Raw genomic sequence first — 13,513 nt, forward strand, 5'->3', positions numbered from 1 at the left:
AAATTGAAACGTAGCGATTTTCTATGCTATGGAAAGTCCGCACTATAATGACAGGCGTAATGACGGAGCTCAGTATCAATGCGCTGCTGAAGCGCGCAGAAGGTGTTAGTACGCCTGTCATTATAGTGCGGACTTTCCATAGCATAGAAAATCGCTACGTTTCAATTTGTGTAACTGAACTTGTTTCATATCACTGGTCATATAAACCTATGTAAACAGGAAAAACGCGGAAGAGTTTGGTCGCATCTAACTACAGCCCCAAAAAATACCATTGGCCATGCTGAGCCTAGCTACATTGCTAACAGGAGTGACAGCGCGTCTGACTGCGTCTGACTGACTGGGAGGTCGCGCAAAGCTCGGAGAGGTACGGAGCAGCTCGTCTCAATTCAGATAAGAGCATATTTCATTATGGAAGTACGGTGGACTGTTCCTTTAATGGTTAGTAGGGGATCAAATACTTATTTCACTCAACGAAATGTAAATCAATTTATATATTCTATCTCACTGTTAAAACAAACCTGCCCTTAAAATTATAGACTGTTCATATCTTTGCCAGTGGGCAAACTTACAAAATCAGCAAGGGATCAAATAATTATTTCCTCCACTGTATATGACCAGGTCTAATCTTTGAGGGGGGGGGGGAATGCTCTGGTGCATCTCACCACTTTAAGATAATCCTAGGTAAGGGCATACAAAGTTTTGTACTCAACCATGTATTCTGACTGTGTCTCCACCACCAGGCTTGGTTAAAGACGCAGCGCGGCCAGCGTACTGGGTTCCTGATCAGGACATCCGTTGCTGCCATCAGTGCCAGCGCGAGTTTAACGCCCGTCTCTCCATCCATCACTGCCGCGCCTGTGGACAGGGCGTGTGTGACGGCTGTTCCCCCGACCGCCGCGCCGTACCGTCTCGTGGCTGGGACCATCCCGTACGAGTGTGCGTCACGTGCAACGAGAAACCCGGAGACCTTTAGCAGGACCGGTTCAAGCCACGTCTGGAGAGAAGCTGTGGGCGGAGCTGCGATTTTATTTTTTCCACGTCGACGCCCATCACCGTCTCTCTCTCTCTCTCTCTGATGAAGCAAAGACTCGAGTGTCATGTTTAATTTGCAGCTTAAATTTTTCCACAGGAGGATAAAAAAGTTTTGACAATCCATTGCTTCTCATGCAATTATAATCTAAAAATGCAGCCATCGGTCATCAAATCCAGTTACAGCGTGCATGAATCCAGGGAATCTCTGTACTGTAACAACGGACAGGATGCTTGCAAAGCAGGCTCGTTTACGTTGCTCGTTCTGCTTTTTAACGTCTTCCCCTCCCAGGAAATTCCGTATTTGTAGAATATACTACTCATGTAGTGTGTTGTATCATAGAGGAATTTTATTTGAACTAAAAATGATTTCCGACTTCCCGAGGAGCTCATTTTGTAATATTTATAACAGACGTTTTCCTCGAACACACGACCACTACGTTCTCCACCCAGAGGAGTTCACGCAGTGCAGCGAATACACATCACTTTCAACAGCAACTTGTGGAACACGTGCCGAAATGAAAAGCGAAACCTTTGTCGCGCTTTACATTTTAATTTGGCACCAGAAATAATCCAAACGCTAATTCAGTGAAACTGTAAAGTTCTAGCAACGTAGAAGCAAATTAATACAAAAGGTTTACTTTTGGCACGTTTTCCGCATGTCGCGTCTCTTTTCTCTTACGTTAGCGTAAACAACCCGTTTTCTAATCCTCAGGACATCAACCTGCGTACGGATTCCTAAAGCCGGTTTTACTCTGTGCGATTTCAGCAGCTTTTTAACTTCATTCCTCATCGCGCTTCACAAACTTCCAGGAAGATCTTATCCGTGTTGAAGATGATTCGCTGTCGGTAGAGCTATGGTTAATCATAGGTCTACCCTCAGCGCAGCTTTCTGATGAAGAGTCGCTGATGGTAGAGCTACAGTTAAGAAAAATCACCATGTTATTCGCCAGAGATCAGCTTGTGTAGAAACTGGTCTCACATAAACCTGAGTGAGATGATTTTTGTGCATGAATGTTTACATTTTCCTATTCGTCACGCTCTCGTGACTGACGATTTTGCCATCCTACTAGAACTTTGCCACATTACACATTCATACATGTCAACCTATATGGAATGTCTGTATTTTATACGGGCGTATAAATAAAGTTATACGGATTCTTTAAAAAAAAAAAAATTAAATATTTATTTAGAGCTATAATCAATTCCCACGATGATAAAAGGACGCATAATATTTACAAACGTACTGTACACCACAGACAGCCAGTAAAGAGTCTTGTGGTAGCGAGACTTCGTTCCACTTTTGATCATGCGCACACCGCATTGCGAGAATCCCGCCAACCGGGAAGTCATAGACGCCGGCTTCTGCGTAGAATCATACGTCATCCTCGCCCAAGAATAAAGATGCCTCATTCATGTGCTGCGTTTAACTGTACCAACAGGTTTACCGTCCAAACGAGATCACATGGGATTACCTTTCACAGGTGAGACTGGAAAAATACTTTTCATTGTATTTGGTCATTATAACATTTTACGAACAGATTTTTCTGACTTTGTGGCTAATATGAAGTCTCGCGCGTAATAGCCGCTCGGTGAAACCTGTCTCCAAACAACGAAGTATTTCCTTCGTAACTACGCTGATAACACTTTGTGTTTTTGTCAAACATTGGAGCTTTGTATTCATTCTGAAGGTTTATTGTTATTAATATTGAATAAAAAGTAACTGGGATATATCATTGTTAATTATCATTCAAATTTTAGGTAAATTATTTTAATTTGCATCTTATACGGATTTTATAAGGGAAATACAGATTTTGGAGGTCGGTTATACAGGTTTGACCAAAGGTTGACATGTATGCACATTGCAAAATCAGTCGAGCTGAAAATCGTACAGTGTGGATCCAGTTTTAGCTATGTTGAAGACGTGGCATGAACTCCTCTACTTGATTGTCGTCATGTTTGCATTTCACACAGTAGCTGTTCCAGTTTAGCCCCTGGCACGGGTTAATATGATTGATTTGAGAAAAAAAAAAAAAAAACACACACACCACTTTTCCGTCACAGAGTTTGTTTTATTTAAAGGTATAATATGATGGAATGTGACAGACTTGATTTAATAAACACCATGTTTTGTTCACCTTGTATGCTGACTAAATTAAACATGAGTACTTTAAGTAGCGTGTGGATCTCTGATGTTTTGTGAACAAGCAAAAACGTGCAGTCCTTCAGTCCTGGTCAACTGTGCCACTGCTTATGTCCACCAGGTGGAGCTGTAGCTCTGAAGTTATTAAAACTTGTAAACACGTGGCAGCTAATAACCTTTTTTTAAACTTCTAGGTGCCTTTTACCTGCAGAATAAATTCCTGACCATTGAAACAAAAACAGAATTGAAATGTGACGGTGTGAGAAAGGCCCAACCTCCATGACAAACTTCAGTCCTTTGTTGATGGTAAAGTTTAAGAAACTCAACCCAAAACAATCAGAGCTGAATTTGGATGATAAAATGAGACGAAATACAATTCTAGGCAGAAGGAAATGTGCTAATTTGTTAGCATAAAAATTGACGATACAATGACCAAATTTTGTGCAGAAGGTCGAGTTCTGGGGCGGCACGGTGGTGTAGTGGTTAGCGCTGTCGCCTCACAGCAAGAAGGTCCGGGTTCGAGCCCCGTGGCCGGCGAGGGCCTTTCTGTGCGGAGTTTGCATGTTCTCCCCGTGTCCGCGTGGGTTTCCTCCGGGTGCTCCGGTTTCCCCCACAGTCCAAAGACATGCAGGTTAGGTTAACTGGTGACTCTAAATTGACCGTAGGTGTGAATGTGAATGGTTGTCTGTGTCTATGCGTCAGCCCTGTGATGACCTGGCGACTTGTCCAGGGTGTACCCCGCCTTTCGCCCGTAGTCAGCTGGGATAGGATCCAGCTTGCCTGCGACCCTGTAGAACAGGATAAAGCGGCTAGAGATAATGAGATGAGATGCCTGGGAAATTCATTAATTTGGCCTAATTAGTAACTTGTTAGCAAAAAATTACAAAACGAATAGAAACCTGATGGACGAGATACGATTTAAGAGAGTTGTGGACAACAGACGCTATACCAAATACCAAAGCAACAGCTGATCGGCCTTAGGACCCGATGAGGTTTAAAAAAAAAAAAAAAAAAAAACACCTTCACATCATTTCAATGCGGAGTCAAATGAAAATTATAAAATGCTTTTAATTATTTTGCAGATCAGGATTCCTCTAGAAAACATCTCACTTTTCATCCTCATACAAAAATATTTAAAAAAAAAAAAAAAAGCGATTTTTTTTTTTTTTGTAATTTAGATATGGTCAAATGCCAGCCTACGACATGCTTCCTTAGAGAACAGTGCTTTCCGTATACGCGAGCTCTCAGATGGCTGTGACTGACAAGGAGAAAGAGACTGCACCATTGCTCCCTAGATGAGAGTACGGCCAATTTTACTCTCCTGATCCCTCAACCACAGAATTCGACCGATAGGGCGGACTCTATTCAACGTTTGTTTGTTTTTTTTTTTTTTTCCTGCCTTAAAAGGTAATACCTTTTAAATCCATGATTGTTAAGTCAGTTTAAAATTGTGCTACAGGACTGAGGAGACACAAAAGGTGAGTGTGTTTGTTTGAGGGGTAGCTCAGCCTTGTGCCTCGGGTGCCGTCGCGCCCCGATAGTCACCGTAAGGGTAGTAATAGAGGTCATGGCAGACGGCCATGAGGAGGCCGGGCAGTCCTCTGCGGCCCCCCAGCTGCGAGGAGAAGACCACGTTCGGGATGGAGTCCTTTCCTGCAGGGTGAGGGGAGGGGATTGTCCTGAGGAGATGGCCGTCTCGAAGGCTCCACAGACGGGTGTAGCAGTCCTGACCCACTGCAAAACAACGTAATCAGAAAGTGTTGGAGTCTCACCAAAAAAAAAAAGGGGGACTGAGATGAGCGTACCTGCGAGCAGCAGCCCCTCTTGCTCACACAGGTGAAGAGGGAGGTAGGCGTACTCGTTATGGTGCCCATCGTACTGCTTCACTGCCCGTCTCACACGCACGTCCCACAGCTTAATCTGAGGAGGTGAAACAAAGCGAGGTTAAATCCCGATTCGTGCTGCATCACGTTCCGTTCAATCGTCGTCGTCTTGACCTTTCCCAGCATGTCCGCGGCGAGGAGGTAGTTCTCGTCCTGCAGCAGTCGTACGGAGGTCACAGCCGAGTCTTGACGGAAGCGTGAAGACTTCCAGCTGTGGTCCCGCCCACGGCCTCGCTGCCTCAGGTCAATGCTGAAGATCTCGCCCGAACGGCAGCCGTTAAACAGGACCGGGGCCTGAAACGCAAGAGCACGACGATGACGCGTGCAAGAGTCACTAGATACACAGAACATGACCCATCCAGAATGGGCATGGAAACACACTCGGGACGCTCTTCCACTCACTCGGACAGCAAACTGCTGCGCCAGAACATCACTTCCTGTGCTGTACGTCTGCCGTCGGCCCGTCACCGCATCGGTTACGATGACGCTCCGAGAAAGACCTGGATGTGCAGGAAACCGTGTAAAGTTCAGCATGAACATGGAGAGAAAAACAAAACAAACAAACAAACAAAAAGCCACTTACCAGTACTGAAGGTTTTATCGGCCTGTGGGTTCAGGCACCACGCGCAGGACCACGCTGTGGAGATCTTAAAACTGCAAAGCATCCCAGGCTGGTCTGTGTACACACAACAGGAAGTGGGTCAACGGAATATTTAGCCATTTGCATATTAGTATGCTAGCAGTTAAGATGTTTGCCTTAGTGTATTAGCATGCTAACAGTTAAGCTGTTAGCATGTTAGCTGTTAACATGCATCTTTAACATGTTAACAGCTAACATGCTAACTGTTAGCATGTCTCATTCTCATCTCATTATCTGTAGCCGCTTTATCCTGTTCTACAGGGTCGCAGGCGAGCTGGAGCCTATCCCAGCTGACTACGGGCGAAAGGCGGGGTTCACCCTGGACAAGTCGCCAGGTCATCACAGGGCTGACACATAGACACAGACAACCATTCACACTCACATTCACACCTACGCTCAATTTAGAGTCACCAGTTAACCTAACCTGCATGTCTTTGGACTGTGGGGGAAACCGGAGCACCCGGAGGAAACCCACGTGGACACGGGGAGAACATGCAAACTCCGCACAGAAAGGCCCTCGCCGGCCCCGGGGCTCGAACCCGGACCTTCTTGCTGTGAGGCGACAGCGCTAACCACTACGCCGCCCGTTAGCATGTTGTTTTACCAGGTTATCATACTAGCTGTTAACATGTAACCTTAGCGTGTTAACATGCTAACAGCTAGCATGTTAACATGTTGAAGATGCATGTTAATGCCTAAGGTGATAACATGCTAAGACTGTTAATGGTTATCACCTTAGCTGTTAACATGCATCTTCAACGTGTTAACATGCTAACAGTTAGCCATTAACATGCTACCTATCCAGCTGTGAGCATGTTAGTTTGACCAGGTTATCATGCTAGCTGTTAACATGTAACCTTAGCGTGTTAACATGCTAGCTGTTAGCCATTAACAGTCTTAGCATGTTATCACCTTAGCCGTTAACATGCATCTTTAACATGTTAACGGCTAACTGTTAACATGTTACCTATCCAGCTGTTAGCATGTTAGTTTTACCAGGTTATCATGCTAGCTGTTAACATGTTAATCTTAACATGCTAACAGCTAGCATGTTAACGGCTAAGGTGATAACATGCTAAGACTGTTAATGGTTATCACCTTAGCCGTTAACATGCTAACAGTTAGCATGTTAGCCGTTAACATGCTACCTATCCAGCTGTTAGCATATTAGTTTTACCAGGTCATCATGCTAGCTGTTAACATGTAACCTTAACGTGAACATGTTAGCCATTAACATGTTAATCTTAGCATGTTATCACATTAACCATTAACAATCTTAGCATGTTATCACCTTAGCCGTTAACATGTTAGCATTTCTTTGCATCAGTGCAAGAAATATTCCATCGGCTTCTAGATTACAGTCTCATACAATAACAGGAAAAAATTTTTAAAAAAAACCCCACGCAACACACTTGCCACCCTCCAACAGAAAAACATTCGTCATTATTCCTAAAGCTGGTTACTGGATTACAGGGCGTATTTATTTTTCCCCCCACACCTGGTTTCTGAAAGACTGAAACACACACAAGTGAGTGGAGAAGAAGTCGTCGTCTCACCAGGATTGGAGTTACTGAACAGAGACGCGGGCAGTAAACTGACGCAGCCTGGAGTCTGAGAGATTCCCACCAAGCACAAGCTGAGGAGGCTGGTCAGGAAAACGCCTCTGATCCACACAGAGCAGCGCAGGAACCAGAGAGGAACACGGAGAAGCAGAAAGGATACAGGACGTGAGAGTCGCAATGAGTCACAGACGCCCAGCACACGGAGTTCACCTGGAATAGGATGTCAAGAGGCTCGTCATGTTTCTGCATTTCCTCCTATCACTTATTTTTAGAGCTTTATATTCTCTTCACTGATGAAGAATCAGGTGCACATTTCCATAACAACAGGATCGTTAACCGCCTAAAGATGATAAAAAGGTAGGAAGAGGTCGCAGGTCACCTTGCGGTTGGTGAAGTACAGGTTATCGCACATCTCCACAGACAGAGAGCCGTTCCTGCAGCCGCTGAAGTTCATGATGCCGTACTTGCAGCCGCCGTGCGACACGTCGTTCACCGTGAAGACGCGCTCACACGCCGAGTCCGCCTATAAAGGGACGAGACACCAGGGCTGATGAAGATACACAGAGAACGTCACTTTTTTTTTTTTTGCACAAGGTCAGAAACCGAGGCAGGAGCTCACCACAATGAGGCGGAAGTTATCAGTGTTCGGGCTGCTGGAGTCGGCGCTCTGCACCTCCAGCTTGTGTCGCTTCATCTCGCTGACCTTCACCTCATGGACGAGCCTGAAACACAAACAAACACAAGGAAATTCCATGGTGTGCGCTTTAATCCCTGAAAACATCATCATGAAGTAAAACAAAATATCGACTTTCATTACGTTTTTTTTTCCCATCACGTTGAAGACGAAACCTTTTCCAAATCTGCTCCTTTCTATTGGTGACGGGAGCGTACGGAAATTCTTCCCCTCCCCCTCCGATATCAGATCTCCACTTGGATTCGGACCGATGCTGGGTATCGGATCGAATTTTCACAGCCATGTTGTTCACATGTGTACCTGTATACTGTGTACAGATTTTATTTTAAAAGAAAAATAACGTCTCTGGGTGCTGAGATCTCTCTCTCGGTTTAAATATCATGATGTCATCAAATCCAAACAGGAGCTCCTGGACACGGCGCTTATAAATTCTTGGAAACGAACCTAAAGATGGCGAGTGTAACAATAAACCTGATCGCTGATCACTTATGGTGATGTGCTTTTGTTTGTTTTTATTCACCGGGGGGTGGGGTGTTCCTTTTAGACAGCAAGAATGGCATTGCTATGGCAACAGGATCGTTTACTAGCATCTGTGTCAGTACTGCGTGCACGTTATCTCGCCGAGTGAGACTGAAATTGCATAACAGTGAAGTCTGTCCATTGGCGGATTTCGTTGCCGTTTATTATTATAACAACAACAAGTTAAATTTATATAGCGCCTTTCAAGAAACCCAAGGACGCTTTACAATTATAGACAAGGGAAAAAAAATAAAAAACAAAAATAATTTTTAAAAAAAAAAGTAAAAAAGTCCACCAAGTAGGGGTCAGGATGTAATTCCCGCGGTGTAGCAGCCACCGTCCCACCAAAAGGTGCACGAAAACAAGTCCCACATCTCCAGCACCGCCACCGTGACGCCGTCAGCAACATCGCTCGAACACCACACCATGGATCCACAAAGCGAGCAGAGAAGCTCCGCCACGCAGAGCGCTGGTGCATCCCAAACTGCCTGCACAGCCGCCGCGACACCACCGAGCAACATCGCTCGGAACATCACACCAAGCGTTAAAGCGCAGAGCGCTGGACAACCACGATGTAAAATGAGCAACGAGCTCACTGCAGTCCACAGCTGGGAGTGCAGGCATCACCCACAGCGAACCAAGGCCTGGAGGGAACCGACGCCCAAAACTGGGTCTGGAGCTACACCACAACTGGCGGACAAAACACTCAAACATCAAACTACACAAACACACACACACACACACAAAAAAATTAAATTAAAAAAAAAAAAAAAAGCTCTGGTGAGAAGCAGCAGCCAGAATGCGCACGACGTACTCTCAACCGGAAACGGGGGGAAAAAAAAAAAAAAAAAGATTATATAAAAAATAAATTAATTTAAAAAAACAAACAAACAAACAAAAAAAACACAACACATTGTTACAGGAAATGTCTGACTAGATTTTTAGAATACTAGAAGCCTTTGTCATACACACAAGAGAGAGAGAGAGAGAGAGCACAGTGGCGCCTGGGGATTTTTTTTTTTGAGAAATAGAAGCCTGTATTTGATGGCTCTGTGTAACGAAGGTAAACGGTGTTCTACGATGCCGTTAGTGTCGTGCCCGGATATCTGGTTTCATTACAAATGGCCACGTCCAGGTAAGCCTATTCTTAGCAATGAGCATAACTTTAAAAAAAAAAAAAAAAAAAAAAAGGATAAATTGTCATTATGAAGTTTTATTTTTAATTTAAAATGTGCGGCGAGCACATCAGGGCACTTACCCTGATCAGCAAACAGCATTTATTTTTGGGTTTTGTTTGACTTCAATGCACCGTATTAAGAACATCCTGCACCTGATCATGTCAAAACAAACCTCTCTGAGCACTAGTGCACCGTTACTGGGAGAACAAAAAAACCTGAACACTGCTTGTGATATGAGAGTACTTGGCAAAGCGTCATGGAAGGAAGTGTGTGAGAGAGAGACGTACCGACAGTAGGAGCTCAGGGGCAGCTCGCCCAGGCGTCTCCTCTGCAGCAGCAGTGTGGAGTTCAGTCCGGCGCGTGGAGCTTTCTGTTCAGGGTCACACAGACGTTTCAGCTCTGCGCACACAAACACACATCACATCAGAGCGCCCCGACACTCACCTTCCTCGTCTGCTCGTCCTCAGCCAGCAGCTTGGTCCTCTTCCTCTCTCGCTCCTTCTTCTCCAGCATCTCCCTTGTTAACGGATTGCAGTTGTTGTGACCCGGCAACAGGCGGAAGTAGCGGTTCTTCTCGGGGTCAAAGTAAAACCCGGGCAGCTCTGTGAGGGCGAGACAAAGCTCAGTGTCAGAGGATTAAAAACTCACAGCAGTCTGGATATAAAGAGCTTAAAAATAAGCCACGTTGTGACACAGACGCAGCACCTGCTACTGAACCGGGTGTCGATGATCACACGGAGGCAGTTTTCGGATAAAGGATCAGACACTCAGACAGTGACTAGACTTCCTCACTCATTCTGTGTGACTTGTCTTTTCGTAAAGATCAGAAGCCTGCCCCGCGTGATAATCGGCTCCAGGCGCTAAGTGTCGCTGCGTCAGAGACCCAGAGACGAGAAACTTTATTATAACATTAGGAGTCGGTCAGTAGGCAAAACAAGTGCTTTAGTTTGGTGTGGATGATCGGCTCGGAGGATTACACCGGCCAGCAGGTTCACGACTGCTCGTTATAGAGCTCCAACTCCAATACTGAACCAATTTCAATCAATCATCCCCCCTGAGGAAATGTCTGGAACCAAAGAGACAGAAAAATGGGGCTCAGGTTTAAAAATCCCAGAGTTTTCCATTAATACAGATGAAGTAAACTGAAGGGGGCAGAAGTCATAACTTGAAGAAGGAAGAACCTGAAGATTAAAAATAATGGTAAACTGTCCTCGACTATTTACATTTGCACACCGCTGCCCTTTTTCGCTGCTCCGTTCTATCATTGCCTTATTTTTGTATTATACTGCCCATTTTACCTTTATTTTGTACTAAGTTACTTTTATTTTGTATTATACTGCTTTTATTTCACACTATAATGCTTTTACTTTGTATTATTTCTTCCACCTATTTATTGTTGTAATTTGGCATTCAGGATGCACGGCAAACGAACAGTCATTGTGCAGGAGGACATGTTCTTTACTGTGCACATGACAAACTCTTTGAATCTTGAAGGGATAACCTGAAGAAGAAAAAGAACAAGAAGCTAAAGGAGAGAAAAAAGAAAATAAAATGAATTAAAGAATAGACTGAACAAGAAGAAAAACTGAAGACGTAAATTGAAGTAAAAGACTGAAGAAAATTAAATAGCCTGAATAAGAAAAAAAAAAAAAAGAAAAGAAAAAACCTAAAGAAGAAAAAGACAAATTAAGTGAGAGTGGTGGTGAGAGACGGTGGTGGGAGGGACGGTGATGGGGGAGAGTGGTGGTGAGAGACGGTGGTGGGAGAGTGGTGGTGAGAGATGATGATGAGATGGTGGTGGGAGAGTGGTGGTGAGAGATGATGATGAGATGGTGGTGGTGAGAGACGATGATGAGACGGTGGTGGGAGAGTGGTGGTGAGAGACGGTGGTGGTGGGAGAGTGGTAATGATGAGACGGTGGTGGGAGAGACGGTGGTGGTGGGAGAGACGGTGGCGGGGAGAGTGGTAATGATGAGACGGTGGTGGGAGACGATGATGAGACGGTGGTGGGAGAGTGGTGGTGAGAGATGGTGGTGAGAGGGACGGTGATGGGGGAGAGTGGTGGTGAGAGACGATGATGAGACGGTGGTGGTGAGAGACGATGATGAGACGGTGGTGGGAGAGTGGTGGTGAGAGACGGTGGTGGTGGGAGAGTGGTAATGATGAGACGGTGGTGGTGGGAGACGGTGGCGGGGAGAGACGGTGGTGGGGAGAGTGGTAATGATGAGACGGTGGTGGGAGAGTGGTGGTGGGAGATGATGATGAGACGGTGGTGGGAGAGTGGTGGTGGGAGATGATGAGACGGTGGTGGGAGAGTGGTGGTGGTGAGAGACGGTGGTGGGAGAGTGGTGATGAGACGGTGGTGGGAGACGATGATGAGACGGTGGTGGGAGACGGTGGTGGGAGAGTGGTGGTGAGACAGTGGTGGTGGGAGACGATGATGAGACGGTGGTGGGAGACGATGATGAGACGGTGGTGGGAGAGTGGTGGTGAGAGACGGTGGTGGTGGGAGAGTGGTAATGATGAGACGGTGGTGGGAGAGTGGTGGTGAGAGACGGTGGTGGTGGGAGAGTGGTAATGATGAGACGGTGGTGGTGGGAGACGGTGGCGGGGAGAGACGGTGGTGGGGAGAGTGGTAATGATGAGACGGTGGTGGGAGAGTGGTGGTGGGAGATGATGATGAGACGGTGGTGGGAGAGTGGTGGTGGGAGATGATGAGACGGTGGTGGGAGAGTGGTGGTGGTGAGAGACGGTGGTGGGAGAGTGGTGATGAGACGGTGGTGGGAGACGATGATGAGACGGTGGTGGGAGACGGTGGTGGGAGAGTGGTGGTGAGAGACGATGATGAGACGGTGGTGGGAGAGTGGTGGTGATGAGAGACGGTGGTGGGAGAGACGATGATGAGACGGTGGTGGGAGAGTGGTGGTGATGAGAGACGGTGGTGGGAGAGACGATGATGAGACGGTGGTGGGAGAGTGGTGGTGGGGGAGACAGTGATGGGAGACAGTGGTGAGAGGGACAGTGATAGGGGAGAGTGGTGGTGGGAGAGACAGTGGTGGTGAGAGAGTGGTGGTAGAGACAGTGGTGGGAGACGATGATGAGAAGGTGGTGGTGAGAGACGGTGGCGAGAGACGGTGATGGGAGAGTGGTGGCGAGAGACGGTGATGGGAGAGTGGTGGCGAGAGACGGTGAGGAGATGGTGGTGGTGAGTGACCACCTGGAGCAGGAGCACTGGATGTGGAGGACGAAGCTGAGTCTGGTCCTGAACTTCTATGTGATGATCTGCAAATCAAAACACAACAACATGGACATTTCAATTTACTCTCACCACCACCACATGAACATCAGGAGTGAGATCCGGCTGTTTTTACCCAGGTGTGTCTGCTGGATGACTCCTCCCCCAGTCAGAGCCATGATGATGATGATGATGGTGGTGGTGGTCTCGGCTCCTCCCCCCTCTCTCCATGCCAGTGTCTCGCGGCCCCGGTTCTAAACTGCGCGCAGAGCAAACACAACTCTCAGCAAGCGAGTCATCACTCACTGAAACTCAACTAACTCCTTCCTACTTCCTTAAAAACCTTAAAAACCTCTTTATTAAATATAGATTTTTATGTTTTTGCTTCTACAAAACCGTTTTATCCCCATATTCCCCCGCACTCACCTCCGGAACACCGCCCGCCCAACCAGCACGCGCGCTCACGCTGAGAACCGGGCCTGCGTCCAAACCCTTCCGCTCTTCACACACACGCGCACTACGTAGGATCCGAATAATTCACTCCTACACCCTACGTAGTGCACTATTTATCCAATCAGAAGTGTTTATGAATCAGCCATTGGCTTCTTCTTTCTGTAGTTCCCGCCTACT

At 46.4% G+C, this 13,513-nt stretch overlaps 2 protein-coding genes across 3 annotated transcripts in view; one reads left to right on the forward strand and one right to left on the reverse strand.

Annotated features, from left to right (window-relative positions):
• zfyve1 (zinc finger, FYVE domain containing 1) overlaps positions 1–3,203 on the forward strand; it is a 36,344-nt gene extending 33,141 nt beyond the window's left edge. For both annotated transcript variants that reach the window (XM_060916320.1, XM_060916321.1), the window contains exon 12: positions 741–3,203. In XM_060916320.1, coding sequence (XP_060772303.1) covers positions 741–973 — 233 coding nt within the window. In that variant the 3' untranslated portion in view covers positions 974–3,203. The remainder of the gene's footprint in view (positions 1–740) is intronic.
• Positions 3,204–4,547: 1,344 nt separating this feature from the next.
• wdr21 (WD repeat domain 21) lies at positions 4,548–13,391 on the reverse strand. Its single transcript, XM_060916322.1, has 14 exons — positions 13,310–13,391; positions 13,020–13,142; positions 12,866–12,930; positions 10,093–10,250; positions 9,936–10,018; positions 7,877–7,979; positions 7,637–7,780; positions 7,418–7,467; positions 7,252–7,331; positions 5,639–5,731; positions 5,458–5,555; positions 5,170–5,349; positions 4,978–5,092; positions 4,548–4,906 (listed from the first exon to the last, which is right to left on the reverse strand). The coding sequence occupies exons 2-14, from the start codon at positions 13,112–13,114 to the stop codon at positions 4,677–4,679; spliced, it is 1,494 nt and encodes a 497-aa protein (XP_060772305.1). The 5' UTR covers positions 13,115–13,142; positions 13,310–13,391; the 3' UTR covers positions 4,548–4,676.
• Between the last annotated feature and the right edge of the window lie 122 nt (positions 13,392–13,513).

This window comes from Neoarius graeffei, chromosome 3 (assembly GCF_027579695.1).
Source record: "Neoarius graeffei isolate fNeoGra1 chromosome 3, fNeoGra1.pri, whole genome shotgun sequence".
Taxonomy (NCBI): Eukaryota; Metazoa; Chordata; class Actinopteri; order Siluriformes; family Ariidae; genus Neoarius; species Neoarius graeffei.